General features: G+C 57.5%; 7 protein-coding genes across 7 annotated transcripts; 3 read left to right on the plus strand and 4 right to left on the minus strand.

Moving 5' to 3' along the window:
• Positions 1-558: 558 nt before the first annotated feature.
• MKK02DRAFT_40965 (RlpA-like double-psi beta-barrel-protein domain-containing protein-containing protein) lies at positions 559-1,515 on the minus strand (the record flags this gene model as incomplete). The annotated part of the gene is made up of 2 exons (XM_053091357.1): positions 559-1,343; positions 1,395-1,515. The coding sequence occupies 2 exons, from the start codon at positions 1,513-1,515 to the stop codon at positions 559-561; spliced, it is 906 nt and encodes a 301-aa protein (XP_052942436.1).
• Positions 1,516-4,090: 2,575 nt separating this feature from the next.
• Positions 4,091-6,195, minus strand: MKK02DRAFT_40966 (putative inositol-3-phosphate synthase; the record flags this gene model as incomplete). The annotated part of the gene is made up of 7 exons (XM_053091358.1): positions 4,091-4,414; positions 4,481-4,536; positions 4,598-4,791; positions 4,863-5,355; positions 5,432-5,793; positions 5,839-5,920; positions 5,973-6,195. 7 exons carry the CDS (start codon positions 6,193-6,195, stop codon positions 4,091-4,093), a joined length of 1,734 nt encoding a protein of 577 aa, XP_052942437.1.
• A 1,515-nt stretch (positions 6,196-7,710) lies between these two features.
• MKK02DRAFT_35445 (uncharacterized protein) lies at positions 7,711-9,791 on the plus strand (the record flags this gene model as incomplete). Its single annotated transcript, XM_053089177.1, has 7 exons — positions 7,711-8,139; positions 8,190-8,315; positions 8,375-8,581; positions 8,643-8,736; positions 8,786-8,916; positions 8,967-9,473; positions 9,555-9,791. The coding sequence occupies 7 exons, from the start codon at positions 7,711-7,713 to the stop codon at positions 9,789-9,791; spliced, it is 1,731 nt and encodes a 576-aa protein (XP_052942438.1).
• Positions 9,792-10,051: 260 nt separating this feature from the next.
• Positions 10,052-12,055, minus strand: MKK02DRAFT_20430 (uncharacterized protein; the record flags this gene model as incomplete). The annotated part of the gene is made up of 8 exons (XM_053086255.1): positions 10,052-10,420; positions 10,625-10,718; positions 10,784-10,876; positions 10,943-11,011; positions 11,063-11,161; positions 11,242-11,333; positions 11,499-11,789; positions 11,924-12,055. The coding sequence occupies 8 exons, from the start codon at positions 12,053-12,055 to the stop codon at positions 10,052-10,054; spliced, it is 1,239 nt and encodes a 412-aa protein (XP_052942439.1).
• Positions 12,056-12,362: 307 nt separating this feature from the next.
• MKK02DRAFT_20084 (peptidase family M48-domain-containing protein) lies at positions 12,363-13,932 on the plus strand (the record flags this gene model as incomplete). The annotated part of the gene is made up of 9 exons (XM_053086192.1): positions 12,363-12,700; positions 12,749-12,815; positions 12,871-13,149; positions 13,207-13,348; positions 13,401-13,438; positions 13,500-13,582; positions 13,631-13,690; positions 13,749-13,781; positions 13,830-13,932. The coding sequence occupies 9 exons, from the start codon at positions 12,363-12,365 to the stop codon at positions 13,930-13,932; spliced, it is 1,143 nt and encodes a 380-aa protein (XP_052942440.1).
• A 1,792-nt stretch (positions 13,933-15,724) lies between these two features.
• MKK02DRAFT_30422 (uncharacterized protein) lies at positions 15,725-17,633 on the plus strand (the record flags this gene model as incomplete). Its single annotated transcript, XM_053088038.1, has 3 exons — positions 15,725-16,436; positions 16,490-16,661; positions 17,048-17,633. 3 exons carry the CDS (start codon positions 15,725-15,727, stop codon positions 17,631-17,633), a joined length of 1,470 nt encoding a protein of 489 aa, XP_052942441.1.
• Positions 17,634-18,053: 420 nt separating this feature from the next.
• MKK02DRAFT_40972 (uncharacterized protein) lies at positions 18,054-20,158 on the minus strand (the record flags this gene model as incomplete). Its single annotated transcript, XM_053091359.1, has 4 exons — positions 18,054-19,435; positions 19,480-19,539; positions 19,583-19,669; positions 19,720-20,158. 4 exons carry the CDS (start codon positions 20,156-20,158, stop codon positions 18,054-18,056), a joined length of 1,968 nt encoding a protein of 655 aa, XP_052942442.1.
• Between the last annotated feature and the right edge of the window lie 552 nt (positions 20,159-20,710).

Consider the following 20,710-nt stretch of genomic DNA (forward strand, 5'->3'; position numbering starts at 1 on the left):
CTAGTTGCGCGCTAGTGAGGAGTATAAACAAGAGATCCGAGATCGGACGGGGCGGGATGATCAGTGATCAGCCATTCCTCTGAACTCTCTGAGACTGAGGCGCTAACATCCAGTCAACCCTTCTTCTTCTTGTATCACTTGTCAGTCGGCAGCAGGGGCTGCCTCGGAATCGCTTGAGTTTCTGATGCTGATACATCGTACTGTAGCCAACTACCAGAACTAGCTACAGTATGTCCATCCGCCTCTAACTATCCCTGCACTCCACCGCGCACCGTCCCTAGCAACGTTCCCGCCCGCCCCTCGGTAGATCTACTACAAAGGCCAGTTTGATGCACTAGGCAGTCAAAGGCAGAGAAAGGAAAGGCTTCAAGGAAGGGTGGGAAGAAGGGTACAAAGAGTAGAAAGAGGAGGGGAGGAGTGTTGGGGACCGCCCGGCGGCTACATGATTTGATTGTAATTTCTATGGAGAGACGATGATGAGAGACACCCTAAAGGCCCAGAAAGAGAAGGAAGAGAGAAGAGGACCCCTAGGAAAGAAAAGGAAAGGCGACCGACCACCTAGTTGAAGTGGTACGAGATGGGGACCATGCCGTCCGACTCGCTGGCAATGGCGTTGAAGGCACCGACCGAGAGGTCGAGCGAGTTGCCGTTGGTGCAGGTGGGGCAGACGTCGGCGATCATGGCCGAGACCGAGCGACCGTTGTTGGTGTTGGTGATGGTGACCCACTTGCCGCAGGTGTTGGAGCCACCGCCGAACGAAGAGGATCCCCATCGGGCCTGGTCAATGGCGACGATCATGTCACCGTCACCGTGGTACTGGCCGCACGCGCCCGGGTTACCGCCCTGGTAGAAGAAGGTTGCGTAACCGCCGGTCATGGTCTCACCGCCGCCGTTGGAGGCAGCCTTGGTGGAGGTGGCAGCGGGAGGAGTGTAGGCCGGGGTGGTGGAGGTGGGGGTGGGGGAAGGAGTCCACGCAGGGGTGGTAGAGGTGGTGGTGGGGACGGGAGCGACGTAGTTGTTGACCTTGGACTCGGCGACGGGGGAGGGAGCAGCCGACGAAGAGAGGGCAGCGGCGACCTTGGCGTTGGAGGGGGCAGCCGAGGAAGCGGAAGCCTGGACCGAGACGTACTCCGACTCGGAAGCCTTGTCAGCCGAGGCGGTGGCGGAGGGGAGGTTGCCGGCGAGGGAGGAAGAGACGTAGGCTACGTCTTCGGCCGAGGGGACACAGTAGGCCTTGCGGTTGTCCTGGAGGTTCTCGGTGGAGAGCATGGGACGGCAGCAGTCCTGGAAGTAGTCCGAGTTCTTGCGGTCGTAGCACTTGAGGGCGAGGTACCGGACGTGGTCTGAGAGTCAGCCAGCGTCCAAAGGCAAGGAATGGAGGCGAGGCAACTTACAGGTCTGGTAGTCCTCGAGGTACCCGTAAGCCCAGTTGGCGGGAGCACCGCGCTGCTCGATGGGGGCAGCGACGGCGAAGGAAGCGACAGCGGCAAGCGCAAAGAAGGAAGTAGCGAACATTTTGTGGATGTTGGTTGGTGTGGTGGTGGTGAAGAGTGAGTGTTGGCGAGTGATTGTGCTAGACTGGAAGTCGAGTGAGCGTAGCTCTTTTGAGTGTGAAGGGGTGGGTGGGTTGGTGGTGGTAGTGGTAGTGAGAGAGATGAGTGAGTGGATGAGGGGAAAGAAGGACTCACCGAGTATCAGCCTATATACCTTTTGGATTGACCTGACTTTTTTTTGGGGTGGTGTCGAGCTGATCTTGCGCGCCGGGCGTAGAACAGGCAGGAGAGCCGAGGGCGAGGTATGCGATGTCGGTAAAAACGAGTGTGCTGTGTGGATTGTTCTCGAATGAACGGTGTGGGTCGAGGCGGAAGAGGCGAAACGAGGGTGATGATGGAATGCTGCGGCGGTGAGAGTGAGGAGATTGATGGATAGAAAGAGGAAGGAGGATAGGGTAGTTATACAAACGAGGGTGGCCGTCGGGAGATCCACAACTTCGCGTAAGGACAACAGGCACCCCCCTTTTTACTGACACGCGCGGGGGACGCGCCGCGACGCGACAAAATAACGGCATCCCGTTACCAGAAAAGAGGTCCAACCAGCTCAGAGTTACTCCTTCCGGTAATATAGCTGGCACCCCAAAAGTTAATCCGTGTTTCACCTTGCTCTGTGTCCCTGAGTTCCCTAACTTTTGGCTGCAGCCTTCTCACCCCTTGCGTTTCAGCGGCAACTGCTATGGTTGTACTCGAATTAGACAAGGATCCTAATAGAAATTGAAACAAAGGGACAATACAGCCATTAGTATTCGATCAGCGCAGGGGAGGTGGCGCATCAGTAGGACAACACTTGAAACACATAGCACTATCAGAGCCGCAGTCACTGAAACACGCACAAAGAGCACTGCAGTGCCGCCTGACGGAGTTGCGGCTGAGAGCTACATTGTTCCCGCAGTTCCTCTCCTCCAATACTGCAGCACCCTCGTTCCTCTCCCTCGTCTGGCCCGCAGCACTGCGACGCTCGCCCGGGTACTGCCACACACCTCCCGCACATCCGCCATCCGCCACAAGGCACAAGCTTGGCTCGTTCCTGACGGAGACTCTAAAGTTCCCGAAACAGCCACCACGCGGTCGATCGGCCGATCGGCTAGATCGGCGCAACTGCATTCCTTTGTCGTGCCTGAGTTGGTGTTCCGTAAAGACCGGGATCTAGATTAGATAAAGCACCCTCGAAAAAAATCCTCATGCATGCCTGTCGACGAAAGAGGGTTAGTGACGAGGCATGCTGTCAGCTGTGCATCCACTGCCGCAGGAACGAAGCTACGGACGCATTCCCCTAGCGCCGATCCCGATTCCCAAAGAGCCGGATCTCGCAGTAGCCTCAGTCTCAACGCAGCGCCCCGTAGCGCCTCGGAGGCTCAGATCGGATCTGCGGCCAGGCTAGGAGGCTACTAACCGGCTATTGCGCAAAGACAGTGGAAAATCCAAATGAGGGCCCCTTACGAAGATCGAGGAGGTATCTGGTGACAGACCCTCTTTACCATTGTCCCCCGACATCTGAGGGGGTTTCCGTGATCGCCGCCTGCTGAGTGCAGGTTTCAACCACCGCGCCGAGATTACAAGCCGAAGGTATTCCGGGCAATTCCCATGCATTTTCTCGATCTTGGTTCAGAAAAGGGGGTTTCGGGTGTGTGCCTGCTGCTGTATGCTGACGGCGGCTCGGGTGAGTCTCGGGTGGTAAAGTCCGCAAGTCCGGTACCTGGCCTCAGATTCGGGGCGGACGCGGCGAAATGACGGAGGATGACGGTGAGACTGCAGAGAGCTCCACTCGGCACCCTCGTTCCTGGGCGGGAAGGCCGGCTGCCGGCCGGATCACGCACGGAGTCTTGCCCCACTCTGTGCCTCCACCCTCACTAGGGCTCAGGGAGCATGCTCCTCCATGCTACCACTGGTAGCATGAGGTGGTTGCAACCACCGGTTACAACCCGGTAGCAACCACCTCGGCCGGGGGAGAACTGGTAGCATGGGTAGCATGGATGCTATCAACGGGGCAAAGAGCTAGTTACACAGGGCTAACAGACCTGCAGCGTCAACGTGATACCTGGCCATGCTGCCGCATGCATTTCAGGTCAAAAAGCATGCGATTTTCGCCCTGTTCAGAGCTCTTCAGCTTGACCCATTATAGGCAGAGCGCGGCACGTGATCAATCTACCGCTGGTTGCTACCGGTAGCAACCACCTTCCCCATGCTCCCACCCCGGGCAGCTACCGGTTGCAACCGTTTGGCCAGCCAAAAAAGCATGCTCCCTGAGCCCTAACCCTCACCTCCACCTACCCCACTCGCACGCGACCAGCTCGTAAGGTCGGGTGGTCGCATAGCTCGCGGGTGAGGGCTTTGGTGCCCTATGGTGTCTATGCTGCCAGTAGAACGTGGAGTCGACTGCGAGCATCGCCAAGCGTGTGCGTAGAACGCGTTTCATGCAGAGCATATATAAATGGGACCTTCGAAGCCACAACTAACAATCAAAGAAGAATGAGCGAAAAAGAAAACACTTCCTCCCCTACACCTCCGTTTCCTCTTAGCTATCCCGCTCCGCGCCGCTACCACACCCTCGTGTTGAGCATCAAATCCCCACTCCCCTCCAGCCCCACACACGCCTTCAAAAACGCCTCCAGCCCATTCCTTTGCCTGTTCAAACTATTGACGACGTCCGTGCCCGGCTTGACGAGCGGCGCCTTGAGCATGAAGCTGAGGAGCGAGAGGACGCTATAGAGGGGTTTGAACTCGGTCTCGGTCTCGGTCTCGGCAGCATTGGGAGCGGGGAGCTGGCGGTAGGTGATGCGCGTGAGGAGCTCGGCGAGGATGGCGAGGTCGAATATGAGGGGGGTGGCGAGGAGGGAGTCTTCGCATTCGTTGAAGATGTTCTGGTTTGTGAGCTGGTTGACCACTTGCTCTCAAACGGAGAGTATGTCGTGGGCATCGGAGCTTACCATGACGTTCCGACCACCCATGAGCAACTCCGAGTAATATTCATCAATCGCCCTCTCTGCTCACGTCAGCTTACATTCCGCCTCGGCTGGTACAAAGTCTGGAGCCAGGAAACTCACTGGAGTCCCCCACAGCAGGCACATGCTTGATGACCACGATATGATCCGGGTGTTCCCCCTTCTTGTGCACCTCGCCTGTCTTGGCCGTAAGTTGCGCGGCCGTCTTGTAGAGGATCGGGTTGGCAGCGACCATATCGTCCACGACGGAGGACTTGGAGATCTCCTTGGACCGGAACTGGGCGTGCGAAGAAAGACTGTGAGTCAGCTTGGCCATCAAGTAGTAGATTTAGGGGATCAGAGGTCAAGCGCAAGGTCATATACTCACTTCTTCCCATCGTTGTTCCCAAGGTGGTTGTACGAAGCAATGCTCAACGGCTTGATACCCGCATTGACCAAGAACTCGGCCAGCACGCTCTTCACCTTGGTCTGGCCCGACTTGAAATCGTCGCCCCCAATAAAGCTCTGGTGCCGCTCCGCCAGCTCCATACAGCCCGGAACAAACGTATTCTGCGGGGACCCATTGATGAACGGTACGCCCTCCAGAATGGCCGCTACCGCAAAGATCGTGGATGGCGAGACTTCGTCATGGCTCGCCTTGATTGCCGCGAGGAGATTATCGGCGGTATCGTTAACGCCGGGGATGATCTCGGCGTATCGTTCCGTGTTGGCCGTCCAGAGGACGACGAGGTTGTCGAGGTCGTGCGTGGCCTTGAAGCCGCGGATGTCGGAGCGCAGGTGCTCGAGGTGAGCCTGCTTGTCTGAGCCGGGGAGGAGGTTGTCGGCTCGGTCGGCTTGGTTGGCCGCGATAAAGTCGGGGTCTAGGTATCAGCTCATTCCTCACGATCCGGTCATTTAGAACGATCGAGGCAGTCGTGCAAACTTGAGCTGACTCACAGTAAATACCAGGCATCGGCTTGATATCCTTCATATACACCCCCAACTGCCTCTGCAAGTCCCAATCGAGCACCTGCGCCCTCTCCATCGCCTTGTCCATCCGCATCCCACTGATGTCCCACCCGCCAATCACAAAGTCATCGGGGTGCACCATGGGCAGCATGTCTCCCATGGGGATGTGCACGTCCTTGCCCGTCTCGCTGTCGGTGCCGAGCCGGACCGTTGAGGCGCGTACGAGCGAGCCGATATAGTTGGGCGTCTGGACGCCGGACTTGGTGTGCCAGGAGATATTGTGTTTGTTGGCGAGGTGGGTCGCGAGCGTCGTGGTGCCGTTGTTACCGCCTAGACCAACCAGGAGGAGGCTGATTGTCAGCTGACGATCGGGGGAAGAGGAGAAAGGAACGTACCCGACTTTGCCAACTCGACTCTTGGTGAAGAACTCGTATGCCGTCTCCGTCTTCTTGACAGTATACTTGCCATCCTCCCCGCCTGGGTGTCAGCTGGGACCTGTTCGCAATATGAAGCACACGTCATAGCTCACGAATCACCTCCGCTCCCCGATCAACAAACCTCGACCGGATCCCATCCGCCTCATACGTCGTGTTCTCACTCTCCACCCTGAACCTCCCTCCCTCCGGCGCTCTCGCCGCGCTCGCATGTACCTCCTCCGCCTTGAACCCCCCATGCCCATTCCGCACAGCGGGAAGGGTAAAGGAGTCATGGTGCCCTTTGGCCTCGTCCGGGTTCAACGCCGTCGGAGACATTCTGGTTTCTTGTTCGTGGGTCGGAGAGGGGTTTAGAAAGGTATAATGTCGCCCACGGAAGTGTGCTTGACTCCGCTATCATCCGTCAGCTCTCGTCTTTCCCATCAAAATGTGTAGTAAGGTGGCAGCTTACCGGTGCGAGTTGTGAGTGCTACAAAGCCCGTTTGAGAACATGTACCGCTGCCCTCAGGCAATTTGATCGAATCGACTGATGGGCTCGTGTAGGCGATAAGGCTGGGAGGTGGCAGAGGGTGCTGAGAGGTAGCTGCGAGAAGTATAGAAGAGGAAGCAACAAAGGACGTGCGCGGTTGATTTTATGTTTCGCGGTGAGTGAGACCACGTCAGCTTGCTGACACATCTACGGCATGAGGAATGCGGTGCCAGATTCGTGGTGCGAGGAGATCACTTGCTGTGGACGGCCAGAGGACCACGGCCAAGCACAAGGCTCCGAGGAGAGCTTGCTAGCCGATGTGTTGGCTGGTGTAGTACCTTGTGCCGGATATCTGCAGGGTGAACCCGTCAAGAAGGCTGAGAGATCACCTGGACCACTCGGACGATGCTATTGCTCAGTACCCCGAGTTCCCGAACATCCGCAGCCAAGACGCCTCAAACCCGACAGCCACTGCTAGCCTGACATCAGGCAATCCACAGCTGATCTCCTCACTGGAGTCCCCCCGCTCTGTGACTCTCACCCGACGTCACCGCTCGGATACTCCCGAAGGCAGCAATGGTCCCCATATCCGCGCTTCTCTCTCGTGCGCGCCATCTCCTCCTTCCCGCCGAGACTCGCTCCCTAATAGGCCGTATTTGACCGAGGCTCTTGCGTAGAGTGAGGATTACCTCCGACCTGCTAGATTTGGCGGGGATGATAAGAGGTGCATCGTAAGCGAAGAGCTAGCTTTGTCAAATGTAGGCTGGGGATCAGGATGGGTCGGGCAGATCTGCTCATCCACTTCTGCGAAGAATGCGCCTCGGGGATGACGGTATTGGTCGTTTTCTGTCATTATAGAGTAAGTAAACATGAGTAAGGTCAGATATGTCAGGTTCCAGCGTTTGAGCATGACAGCGGCTTCGGCTCTCCAGGTGTGGCCGATGGTAATCCCGGCCATTTCTTCATCACGGGTGTGTTGACTCTCCAAGAGGCGGTCGCTTTGAACGTTCCGATGCGTACGGCAGATGGACAGCTGGTAAGGAGCAGATAAAATCTAGCCTCATGTCCAGGGTGTCGCCATCCGGAATAAGTCACAAATCACAGATGTTCACAGGCATTTTGATCCGGCAGCTGCATGCTGCCGGCGACCAAGCGGAAGTATAATTTCCGACTCGACAGATCAAGTTCAGCGGGCGTGAGCAAGGCGACCATCCCCCCTTATATCCTCTCTTCCCCCCATCCTTCCACCCACGACCCGACCTACTGCCGACGAGCGTATGCTCCTCCGCTCCATACCCAGACTTCTCCCCCTGAACACAAGCCCCCATAGCGCCCGCCCGCTCCTCCTCAACCTCGTCCGCGCCATGTCCTCCTCTACCGCCATCACCGACCGCATCGCCCTGCTCCAATCGCAGATCAAGGAGCTCAAGGTCCAGAAGCAGGATGCTACGCCTCTGATCGACGAGATGAAGTCTCTCAAGCTCCAGGTGGCCGAGCAGAAGAAGGCGGACGCTGCTGCCGGCCTCGCCGCCCCTTCTGCGGGCGGGGAGGGAGGCTTCCAGCTCAAAGTGCCCAAGGGGACAAAAGACCATGACCCCGCTGCGACGCTCATGCGCAAGAAGATCTTCAATACGCTCGAAGGGATCTTTGTCAAGTATGGCGGCGCGACGATTGATACGCCCGTATTTGAGCTCCGGGAGATTTTGGCGGGGAAGTATGGGGAGGATAGTAAATTGATTTATGATCTGCAGGATCAGGGTGGGGAGCTTTGTTCGTTGCGATATGACTTGACGGTGAGCTAGCAGTCCTTTACTTGTGTGTCTGGGTTGGAGCTGATGAGCAGGTTCCATTCGCGAGGTACCTGGCGATGAACGGTGTAGTCTCAATGAAGCGATTCCACATCGGAAAAGTCTACAGGCGAGACCAGCCCGTCATGTCGAAAGGACGCATGAGGGAGTTCTACCAATGCGTGAGTTCTCTTCTAATTACCTAAAGCTTCAACTCTTCGAGCTTGATGCTGATGAGCAGGACTTTGACATCGCAGGGACATACGACTCCATGGTCCCCGACGCCGAAGTCCTCTCGCTCGTCGTCGAGGCCCTGACAGCTCTGGACGTCGGCGAGTTCACCGTCAAGCTCAACCACCGTAAAATCCTCGATGGGATCTTTGAGCACGCGGGGGTTCCGGCCGACAAGACTCGGGCGATCTCGTCTGCGGTCGATAAGCTGGACAAGGTGCGTTATGCCCCACAGAAACTGCAAGGTGTAGATTGGAGGCAACTAGCTGACGTGGCAGGTATCCTGGGAAGAGGTCAAGCGGGAGATGGTTTCCGAAAAGGGACTGAGCGAGGTCGTTGCCGATAAGATCGGGCAGTATGTCGGGTGGAAAGGTGAGCTATGATGGCTGGAACCGCGTGAGACTCAGAGCTGATTCCTTAGGACCCGGACGAGAGGTGCTCGCCAAGCTCGAAGCGGACGATGGGCTGATGAGTGTCAAGTCGGCCAAGGCAGGGCTGGAGGATATGAAGTTGCTGTTTGACTATTTGGAGGTGTATGGTGCGCTGGACAAGGTGAGTTGGGCGGTCTAGGGGTGCGATACAGACATCATCTGACCCTGTAGATGAGCTTCGACATGTCCCTCGCGCGCGGTCTCGACTATTATACCGGGATCATCTACGAAGCCATCACTGAGGCTTCTGCGCCTCCGTCCAAATCCCCCGTCCCGTCCGTCCCACCCCCTACCACTGCCACCTCTTCCTCCAAATCCAAGTCCTCGTCCACTTCTCCGCCAGCTGGCTCCGGTGCCGTGCCGGCAGACGGCGAACCGGACGAGACCTCCGTCGGCGTCGGCTCTATAGCCGCCGGGGGACGCTACGACAACCTGGTCGGTATGTTCTCCGCCTCAGCGGGGCGCAAGGCCGATCCCGTCCCCTGCGTCGGGATCTCATTTGGCGTCGAGCGGATATACAGTATTATGGAGATGAAGCGGCGAGCAAGGGAGGCCAAGGAGGGGACGGCCGGCAAAAAGAGCGGGAAAGAGACGGAGGTGTATGTGTTGGCGTTGGGCGGGGGGCTTGTTAAGGAGCGTATGGGGTTCACAAAGATGTTGAGGGATAATGGGATCAAGGTGGGTTATTTCTCTTACTCTTGCTAGTACACTGCCTGTACCTGTCGTCTGCGCGTAGCGAGAATAGGAGCTGACACCCAGGCCGAGTTCATGTACAAAACCAAGCCCAAGCCGCCCGCACAGTGGAAAGCAGCCGACGATGATCAGATCCCATTCGTCGCTATCCTGGCGCCGGCGGAGCTCGAGAAGGGGACGGTGAGGATTAAGAAGCAGGTGGGGAAAGAGGCGGTGGAGGGTGGGGCGGTCGCGGATGAGAGGGGGGAGGAGGTTAATGTGAGCGAGGTGGTGGCGTATTTGAGGAGGAAGATGGCTGAGTAGGCGGTGTAGTGATGAGGGTGGAAAGAGATGTGCGGAACGAGAGGATGGGAGGTGGGAGGCAGAATATATAGATAGATACAAGGTAGATCATGGAAGAATAGTCAGTAATCAAGTCAGAGCAGGTCAGGTCACTCTATCTTTGCTTCTTCTAGCGGACTGATCTTGACGGTCTTCCCAGCAGCTCTGCACCGGGTATCGAACAATCCATCTCATAAGTCCAGTCATCTACAATCCTCTACCTCCATCTCCGCCCCTCCCGCCTACTTCGTCTCGGCAAGAACCATCGGCACCTCAAACAGCACAAAGTCAAAGTACTCCATCTCCATAACTCCCGCCCACTCTCCACCGACCTCTCCATCATTCCCGCTCGCGCCCGCACCGCCCTTGCCCTTCTTACGCTCGGGCGCCTTGGACGCACCCGCGAGATAATGAAAGTGGTTGCCGAGCGCTTTGAGCGTTTTGCCCGCCATGCCGGATTTGGAGGCGTCGGGGCGGACGACGACGCCCGCGTAGTCGGCGGGGAGGCCGTAGCGGAGGACCGACTCGATAAAGAGGCGGACGGTCTTGAGGTGGCATAGGAGTTGGTAGGATTCGGAGAAGTTTATACGGGTCAGTTTGAGGAGGTCGGTCTGGGATGTTAGCTTATGCCGAGGGGGAAGAGGTTGAAAGGGGGGATGGGAGGTTGGGGAGGATAACTGCGTCCCCCAGGCGAGTCCGTGTTTTTCACGCTCGGCAAGATCCACCGACACGAGAAGCATCACACTGCGCGCCTCTCCCATTCTCCTCCTTCTCCACACTGACTACTCCAATCTCATCCAGTACTGTGCACTCACCCAGAGCTCCTTCTCCTCCACTTCCAGATCCGCCAATTCCTGCTGCTGCTTCTCATACGCCTCATCATCCCACTTGAAATCCCGCACGATGAATCTGGGCTGATCAGCTGCGGTCCCGCTACCTCTGTCTTGCACGCGGTTAAGGGGTAGGTAGCTCACTTGTTCTCCCGGCACTTGTGCACATACTCATCCCGGACCTTCTTGAACACCGTGACTGTCTGTAAGACATATTCATCGTCTGCTGCTATTTGCCTACAGGGCTCAGCTAATGTCCGCCGATCGGGTCTCGGGAGGAGCTCAGCTGTGACGCAGACTTACTGAGAACTTCGGGGGACGACCATACTCGTCAATCTTTCATACTTGACCTCCCAGTCCTTGACGATGTTTCTAGGCCGTTAGCTGTCTCCTGCAGCCATCAGAGCGGGTGGAGCAGCTCACTTTGGTACAGCTACCAATAACGTTTCTAAGAACTCCGAGTTCTCAACGAGGTCGCCTTTGCTCACTACGTCCAGCAAAGATCTTTGGGACAGGTTCCCTCTGTAAACATCAGCTTCATGCCCTGTGTATCGAATAGGGACGCGGCAGCTGAAGGTGGAGCGAGACATGGGGTTACGCACGTTCTCTTTCGCTGTATATTGGTCAATCCGCCTTTTGCGAGGTTGTATGATTGTGTCCGCTGTTTCTGTTGCTGGTCGATGGACGTCATTTCCTGATAGTATCAGCTTCCGGTGCGCGCAAGCGTCGCTGCTATCCCTCCAGCTGATACATCCGTCCACCGATCATGGGGATGACCTCCCTTCCTGCTGCATCTTCTGCCTCCTCACCCTCTCGGCTTCTCCTCTGCTCTTCCTATGCCCACTGACGCTAGACTCACCGTAGTCAGCGCTTCCAACACCTCCCCGACCTTCCCTCCCGTCCCCCACCTTCCCGCATCCCACCTCCACAATCCCCCACCCTGTCCCAACGTCGCACTCCCCCCTGGTCCTTCTGGCAACACATACTCGTCCGCCGGCCGGTCATTCACTCGGGTATGCTGCGATAGCTCCCTGGGATCCGATACAAGTGACCGGAGCGTGTCGTGGCACTTTGTAACGGTAGCTGTGAACTGCGTATCGAGCTTTGGGAGGTTGTCGGAGAGGGTGAGGAGGGCGGAGAGGGTGCCGGTCTGGTATGTCAGCTACGGCTCTTGGCGTGATGGCCTTAGAGAGGGTGGTAGCTGGTACAGTCTCCCTCCACTTCTGGGGTGGAAGGTAAGCCCAGTGACTGGGCTTATATGGCGGCTCAGTCCCAATGACCCACCTTCAGCTCTGGGATCTCCCAACCTCCAACAGGTACGCCCGGGAGCGCCCGCTGTACCTCTTCGAGCATGACACTCGGGTCCCCATCTTTGAGTGGGGCGGATATGAGCCAGTATGAGAGGTCGGAGGGCATGCTGTCGGTGTTACCTTGTGAGGTAGGATAGAGGTGTATGAATGGAGTGGAATGAGCTGAGCTTGAGCTGAGCTTGGACTGCTGGTCGCTGGTGCGTCAGTGGTGATGCGGCGCGCCTATTTACAGCCAAGGCGGACCACAATTTAGGCATGCAAGCTTAGGCATGCGAGCGATGACGTACTGGTCCGGCTGAGCTGATCAGCGAGCTGGCGCCGAGAGGAACGACGAGCATAATCTTTCGCCTCTCACCTTGCCTCCGACAAGTGACTACTGACTATCTTACGAACATCCAGTACTTAAAGTGAAGATGTTCCGAAGTACCGCATCATCAGCCAAGCAGGCTATCAAGCTGCTCGAGCGCCAACCCATCGCTCCAGCTGCCCGCCTATCCCTCCCCGTAGCTCGTCCACCTGTCCTCCCCCCGACTGCGTACCGAGGCTTCCACGCCACCTCCCGCTCTTCGGCGCAATATGAGCGCTTCAACTCGCCGTATCGCACACCTCCACCTGGACCGTCTGGAGGCTCTGGTGGGCCACGGGGGCGGCCAGACTTTGGGGGGTATCTGAAGAGACGGTTAGGCGGGGATCGGGCGGTATGGATCTACGGGATTGGAGTGGGCGGGGCGGTGGTGTACTATGTTGTCCAGTGAGCTAATTCAAGCTGCATAGTGGTGCTTCTGAGCTGACCAACCAGCCTGGAGCGAGTAGCGGAGACTGGTAGATTACGCTTCATCGACGTCAGCGAAGCGCAAGAACGAGAGGTAGGCTGCCTCTTCGATCGCAGCTTCGATCGCTCGGACCCAGCTGACACCGCAGATGGGCTATCAGACCCAACTGCAAACGCTCTCCGAGTACTCGACCAACCTCCTCCCGCCCTCGCATCCCTCCTCAAAGCGCGTCCGCGCAATAGCAAGCCGGATCATCGAGTCCTCCGGTCTCGGGCGGGTCAAGAGCGGGACAGAGCTCGGCGCCGTGGAGGGGAAAGTACCGTCCTTCGGTGGAGGGGGAGAGATAGGTGGGCTCGACGTGGGGGAGGTGCTCTTTGGGGGGTCGGAGGGGAATGCGGTGCGGGAGGGGAAGGAGACGGAGTGGGAGGTGAGCTGCCCGCTCTGGTTGTGGCCCTATGTGCAGAGTGTATAGCTGATACGATAGGTGTATGTGGTGGATGACAAGAGCGTGAAGAATGCCTTCGTCCTCCCCGGAGGCAAGATCTTCGTCTTTACCGGGATCTTGCCCGTCAGCGCCAACGACGACGGGCTCGCGACCGTACTCGGACACGAGATCGCACATCAGGGTGAGCTAGAGAGCGCCCGAGGCGACAAGACGCATCAGCTGATATCTGTCAGTGGCGAGACATCCTGCTGAACGCATGAGCTCGATGAAGGTATGTGTTCCGCTTGTTTCAGATCCGCCACTCTTCATGCGAGACGTGGCTGACGACGTAGGTGCTCTTCGGGATCGGATTTCTGCTCGAGTCTCTGGGTCTTGATGTCGGGATATCGCGTATTCTTTTGACCTTCTTGTATCAGTAAGCTGACTTGCTCTTGGTTTTATGGGCATTAGCTGATCCTTCCAGACTACCAAATTCGCGAAAGTCAGAGTCTGAGGCGGACTACATCGGTCTTCGCTTGATGTCGTGAGCTTCATCTGTCCTCCAGAAGTTCTTGAGTCTGGTTACGAGCTGACGCCGACAGTAAAGCTTGTTTTGATCCGTCCGAGTCAACAAAGTCAGCTGGCTCCTCTTCAGAATCGCTGGTCAAACTGATCAGTTGCAGGATGTGGGAACGGATGTCACAGTCCGAAGGTGGTGGCAAGAGCATGAATGTCGACTTCTTATCAACTCACCCGGCTAACGCAAAGCGGATAAAGGTGAGCTAGAAGGTTCGATACAACGCGTACCGAGACCTAGCTGACGGGTCTAGCAATTGACTGCTTGGCTCCCAGAGGTCAGTTGCATCTTTTTTGGCCGAGATGTAGTTGGTGGACGCCACCTGACAAATCCAGGCACAGCAGATACGCGCTGCGAGCGCATGTGGGAATACCGCACAGCAATATGGTCAGTTTGGAGGGTTCTTGGATTCGCTGTCGACCAGCAGTATTGGGTCGTCTTGGAGATGACACGGCATGCAGCGTCTCGCATCTCTGGGTATGACCCGCTCCGCCCCGACTGGTCGCTCGACAATTGGACCACCGACCGCCCAGACGTGTCGGATCAGGTCCGATCAATGACTGTCAAACATGTCTTCTCTTATCTCCTTATCCCAGCCCGCTTACTACTGATACGGGTAGCGCTAGCTTTTGGGACAAAGGGCACGGCGCCAGGGGTATATCAAAGGAAGCCGATACATGGTGTGCCAACGCAGCCCCGCCCTTCTAGCCCCAGCTAGTCCCGCTGACGACCTTCCAGCATGTGTGATGTACAGCCACTACCCTACTACATTATCGTCCCGGCTCTCTTCTCATCTCCGCCTACTCTCCTATCATGCTGACGGCTACTCAAGCTTCGTCTGACACCCATGCGTCTGACAGTGGCGATGATGAAGCGTCAGACTCGGAAGACGAATCGCGCAGCTACATGTGGGCTTCATCAGACGAAAAGATCTGTGTCGCATATTGCAACGACCACCCGCTGGAGGAGGACCGGGAGAGCTCTTGCTCGACGTCCAGGTCGAAGCCACCAGGCTGGGAGAGACATGGCTGCTCATCGATCTGAATTACGACTCAAGCCCAAAAGAGGGTGGCATCAGCCTCAATACCCAACGCCGTCCTTTCTTCGTGGCGAACAGCATGGCGGCGGTGGACGGATCATTCAACGACCGGAGACTCGGGTACGCGATTGCTCCGAGCGAGAGATGGACGACCGATTTTGTCAAGTCCACGATGCGCAAAGCCGCCGAGGCGGGTCAGTTATCCAACATGGATCCCGAAGATCGCATGAAGGGTTTCCAGTTCACTGACAAGACGGTGTTTGAGTTCCTGGGGGCTCGACTCAGTGGAACCGGAGAAGCTTCATCACTCGGCGAGGCGGTATGGCTGGAGTTCGGGGCACACAATCCCTCCAATCCAACAGCAGAATCGACCGGCGGGGACGAGTGGAAGGGAATCGAGGGAGGCGCTGGCCAGACTTAGGCGATCAGCTAGGGGTCGCGATCCACCGGCCTCCCTGGATCGACTGCGGGGGAAGGCGTTGTCACCTTGATTTGAACGTGGATGTACTGATCAGGCTGAAGCTGGTATGCACGACTTAGGGTGCCGAAGGTCTCTCCGCTCTGACCTTTGACAGGAAGCGATACAGGTCTCCGTGTCGCTGACACAATGTGGCTACCACAGTGCCAGGGGATCCATGAGCAGATTCGCCGAAGCATTCATGCAGCTCTACTGAGCGATCAAATCGGCGGGCCTCCGCGCCTCATGCTCTGCCTTGTCTGCTGAGTCAAGCCTACTGCGGTGGCACAAAGGATCTTCGAGATCGCCAGCTTGAGCTGGGGGCTTCGAGCGCCTTCCTGAGTTCATACTCCGCGCGAGAATCGCCTTTAGGGCTACTGACGTCCCGACCCGCCTGAGGCATCTGCTCCTCACTTCATCCCCGTTTTTCGCCCTCTAAATCCCCTTACGCATCTTCACATCATACTGACGTCTCTCTTGCTCGCTGCGGCGCCGTGCGACATACATGAATACTCTCGGTGAATACAAGTGGATGAAACGGTGTTCGGACAGCCGAATTCGCAGTAAATTATACGGCAGCACAGACACTCATCCCGCCACCCTCTTCCTCACCATCAAGGCGCCGACTACCGCCAACGTCCAAGAAGATCCGGCCTCACGTGAGATTGACCTATCTACAACTACAAGCATCGGGCGATACTTGACCGTCAAGCGAGATGAGGACAGTGACGGTGACGGGGAAGATATACACGTCAAGACTCTCAGCGTCAGCATGCCAGTCCACAGCGGGAGTGGGGAGAGGTTAGACATCAATCAGGCGAGCAAGGATGAGGACTGGAGGCGGGAGACCAGCGAATGGATGAGGGACTACGCTCGGTCTGTGTGGGAAGGTCTCTCGAGCAGCGATACAGAGAAGCTGCTGCCAAAGTCTTTCACCATTCGGGAGACGACCGAGATCGATCCTGCGGATATGGAGCTCAAGGAGGAGTACGCTGCCGGAGAAGGAGGTACGCAGGAGGTGTGGTTGAGGTTCACAGTGTCGAATCCCGGTGAACCCATCATTGGAGAGGATCAGGAATTGACGAGGTTCGGCACGCCCACACGGTACGACAGCTCGGTGTACGACGCGTCGGAATCTTCCAGCGCAGCTGGTCCATCGACTTCCACCTCAGGCCATGAAGTCACGCACGCGGATTACAGCTCCCTCCTCCCTGACGGTTACCATCCCCCTTCGCGATTTGGCGACGCATGGTCACAAGTGCTGATACAGGTGTTCGCGGGAAGAAGAAGCTCGAGTGCGAGGGCCAGAGTTTCGCCCCACCGAGCATCGTGGTCACTCGAGCTTCGAGTAGCGAGTCTGCCTCATCGGACGCGTCGTGGAACTCTACGATGCAAGATCCGACGGTGATGTTGAAAGTTCCCCGGCGGTCTTCTGAGCGGTAGTGAGCGATGCATGTTTTGGAGATGCGACAAGGCACCGCGTGATCCGGACTGTGATCCGTCTGATGCTGATCGCGTCTTTCACCTAAGAGGCAAATGGCCGCGTCACGATCATATCAGTGCGGTCGTCTCGTACTTCGTCTCCACTGCTGAAACGTCAAGGAGACGCTGAGTGCGGTCACACGACCACAGATTTGCATTCATACCTCAGAAAGGAGCATGCGCTACAAGCATGAACGGACCAGCACAATTTGAGGTGTCTCTCCGTGTTGCGCAGCAGGCGGTTGCCCTGGGAATAGTCTGCGACCCCATCCTGTCTCTTCCCTCCCTCTTCCTCCCTCCATACCATTACGCACTTGGATCCATACAACCACACCATGTCAGCCAGTACATCCACCATTCCCACCTGGGTGAAGCCATCCGACGATCAAGATCCTCACTGCACTTTCTACGGTCCCCTCGGCTCTCCAGCCAAACGAGGCCAGCTCATCGTCAACATCGGAATCCTGGCGGAAAAAAACGAGAGCGACGACGGGTCGTTGAGCTTGGACTTGGCGGTGTCCGGGACGGGAGAACACCGCAGGCTGCGTGCTGTGGTGCAACGTGGCGCAGGCGATGAATATGACGAATGGAGCGAAACGCCCCTCACTTTCGAGCTCGATTCAAAGTCAGACATCCCCAAGCTGCAGGCATGGGTCACCGAGCTTGCCATCGCCGCCCTGGACGCCGCCGAGGCGTCAAAGGTCAGTCTCTTCTCCCATGATTTTGTCCGCACCGATAAGACAGAGTACGAGCTTGATGGTGCCTGTCTGCGCTCAATGACGGATGGTCGCAAGGGCAAGAAGAAGGTGCCGGTCTGGCTCAAGGTGTCGGTGTACAATCCGCCGGATTTGCGGCCCCTGGACAAGGCGTTGTCGAGCAGGACGGCTCAGAGCGGCAGAGCGTCAACGATGCAGTCGATACAGGAGGAGTGATGAGCGCGGATGAGAGAACGATCAGTACGAGTACAGTGTGTAGATATACAGGCACAGGGTGAAATATGACATCGACTTGTCAAGTGTCATTCACGAGCCTGCGATCCTCTTCCAGCATCCTGAGTTGTGACTCGGCGAGCACTGTGCGTGGATGAGCTCACAGGTCTGTCCAGTACTAAGTGATGGCGTTAGCATCCAGCTTGTGATCAGTCCTTCCACTCTGTTCACATACAATTATACTGCTCACTGATCGGACCTGTTTTCTTGGCCCTTCTTTTATGTACACACTTCTCCCACCCCAACTCAGCACGACGTCGACCCATCCTTTGCGATCCACCTTCCAAGATCTGAAACCCAAGGTCCAAGCCTCATACCCCGATAATCACCCTGGCCATACACCTGGATTCGCCATCATCCGCCTCATCCATCCATCGCAAACATAACCTCCTCCCTATCTTCCCCCTTATCCACCTCCTCCCTCTTCTCCTCCTCCCGCCGATGTCCCGATCCACCTCTATGCGAACTCCTCGTCATCTCCGCTTCATCCTGCAGGTGTAGCCGGCTCATACCAGCCGCCACGCCACCGGGCAGACTCATGCCCGGCGCATGCTCCGATAATGCCCTCGCGCTGGGACTCGAGGGATTCGCCACGCGCGGGAATTGAGGAGGGACGAGGTGCGTTGTGAGGTCGACATCGGCACCCCCGGCCATTCCTCGTGCCGAGACGGCGGGACGAGAGTTGGTGCTGCTGGAGGAGCAGGAGGATGCACGAAGTGAAGAGACAGGGGAGCGCTGTTGCGATAGAAGCGAGTGTTTAGGGGTAGGAGCAGCGGTAGCGGGTCCGAAAGTGAAGTCGCCCCCTGCTGTACTGCCCGATCCGGTAGATCCCTGCCGGGCATCCGAGCCAGTGGGCGACCACAGACCCTGCAGGAAGTTGGGCGGGCCCATGGTGGCGTTGGCAGACTGGGCCAGGCGTTCCCCGAGCCATCTGGGATTGGGCGAGACTTGCGATCCGGACCGCGCGGGACTGGCGCCAAAGTAGTCATTACTATCGCGCCTGCTCTTCCGCCGTGCGCGCTCCATGGGCGTAAGCAGATCTGACAGGGAAGAGGGGATGAGATCTTCGCCATGGTCGTCATCATCATCATTGTCGAATACGTCCGCCTGGGCCCGCGAGACCGATGCTGGCGCGATAGGTCGACGGGGCGAGAGGACCTCGTCCGCCTTTTCAGAGTGTGCCCAGATTGAGCGGCGGAGGTAGGACGAGTCGGCGAGCGAGGCGGACAGAGGGGGCTTGGCGTACTCGGATGTGAGTGGGGAGTGGGAGAGGGAGGCTGAGAAGCCGGATGTGGGACCGGCGGTTGCGGGTTGGCGTAATGGCTGAACCGCGGTAGTGGGCGACCCCTTGAGCGCGAATGACCCAGGAACGGTCAGACGAGCCGAGAAGGACGCGGATAGTGGGGATGGGCGGTTGGGACTCGCTCCGAATGCGCCGGGACTGCGACCCATGAAGCCGCCAGATGGCGAACCGGCGCCCATGGCTGATGGCGGTCCGTATGGCTCCCGCATAGGCGATGAGCCGGTCCCTCGGCTCTGCATTGTGGTGGGAGGGGTTTGATGAGTCGAGGCAGCCGAGCGGATTGGCACCGGAGCAGCGGGTGTTTCTTCAGGCGCCGGGCCAGGAGCCGGTTTCTCGTCTTTGGATTCTAGCTTGGGGTCCGCCTTTGCATCCATCTGCGCCGCGCGCTTGTTCTTACGGTCCATCGATATTGGCTCTCCAGGTCTGAGATGGGCGAGCGCGCCTGATCGTTAGCGTCGGACCAGGGGTATCAAAATGAGGACATACACTTGTGACCGAACTTGCAGTTTCCTTTCAAGAACCACTGGCACACCTCCTTCTTCCCACCTGTTTGTCAGCTATATCCTAACAGAGCTTTGAGAAGACCCACCTCCTTCGTGCGAGAACGGACAGCTGTCCCCAGCGGTACACGTCCCAGACTTGTAGAATCTACACGGCACATGGGCAAGCGCAGCAGCTGCCTAATCAGCTCGACCGTCCTCATCATAAACGCCGTGGTTGACTCACTCTTCTCCGCACTCAGCGCCTTCTTCGCTGCCGACTCTGTAGCTGCCGCAGCACTCCCTGGAATCGCGCTGGCTCCGCCCCCACTCGCAGCCGTCGGACTAGGCACCTCCTTCTTGCCGAACCCCCCTACTGTCCGTTCAGGCCCCTTACTCTTCTGACCTTGGCCTCCGCCCATGGTCCTCTCTCTCCAATTGACCCCATCCCCAGGACTCTGACCTAGCGCCGCCGAGCCCGGCCTTGTCCCCGACCGGGATCCTCGCCGCTCTCTGCTCCCCGAACCCCTCAGCTGACCACCTTGGGCAGGTGATTGACCTGGCGAAGCTGGCGAGTGGGACTCGTTCCCCGCCCCGAGACTTGTCGGCGTAGGTCGACCACGAGGGATAGCTTTGGCCGAGGTGGGCGATTGGAGCGCTGAAGGGGATGGGAGTGGGACGGACATGATAGGTGGGTGGCAAGAGTGATAAGGGCTGGTCAGGTGATAGGGGTAGATATAGCAAGAGGTAGGGCGGGGCGGGGCGTCCTTTGTGTGAGCCGCCCTAAGATGAGGGGATTGTCGGTATGGCTATGTAAAGCGAGCACTGATCGACAGGCACGAGGCTGAACCGAGCGCCGAGCGTGAGATGGATCTGGACCGGGGTGGGCTAGCCAGCTTTGTGCTGCTGGCGGACGGTATGGTCGCTGGCTAAGGGTGATGGCCTGCGCAGGGTAGGTGTATGTGTATGCGTGAGCTGTCAATGAAGAGATGCGATGATATGATATGAGTGGAATGGAAGCCGAGCTTGTCAACAGCTCGCGTTCCTATTCGGACATGACGCGATTATTGCCGAGTCGCGCTCGGACCAGCCAATCCCGGCTAAGATGCACCGAGAAGCATGCGCCGACATACTGAAAGCTACGATCAGAAAGTCCATCGATAGATACACACCCATCTAGATAGTGCTACAAGCCCAAAAGCCCAAGGGAGAGAGGAACAGAGAGAGATATATGTAAA

This window comes from Dioszegia hungarica (assembly GCF_025882075.1).
Source record: "Dioszegia hungarica strain PDD-24b-2 chromosome Unknown MKK02contig_25, whole genome shotgun sequence".
Taxonomy (NCBI): Eukaryota; Fungi; Basidiomycota; class Tremellomycetes; order Tremellales; family Bulleribasidiaceae; genus Dioszegia; species Dioszegia hungarica.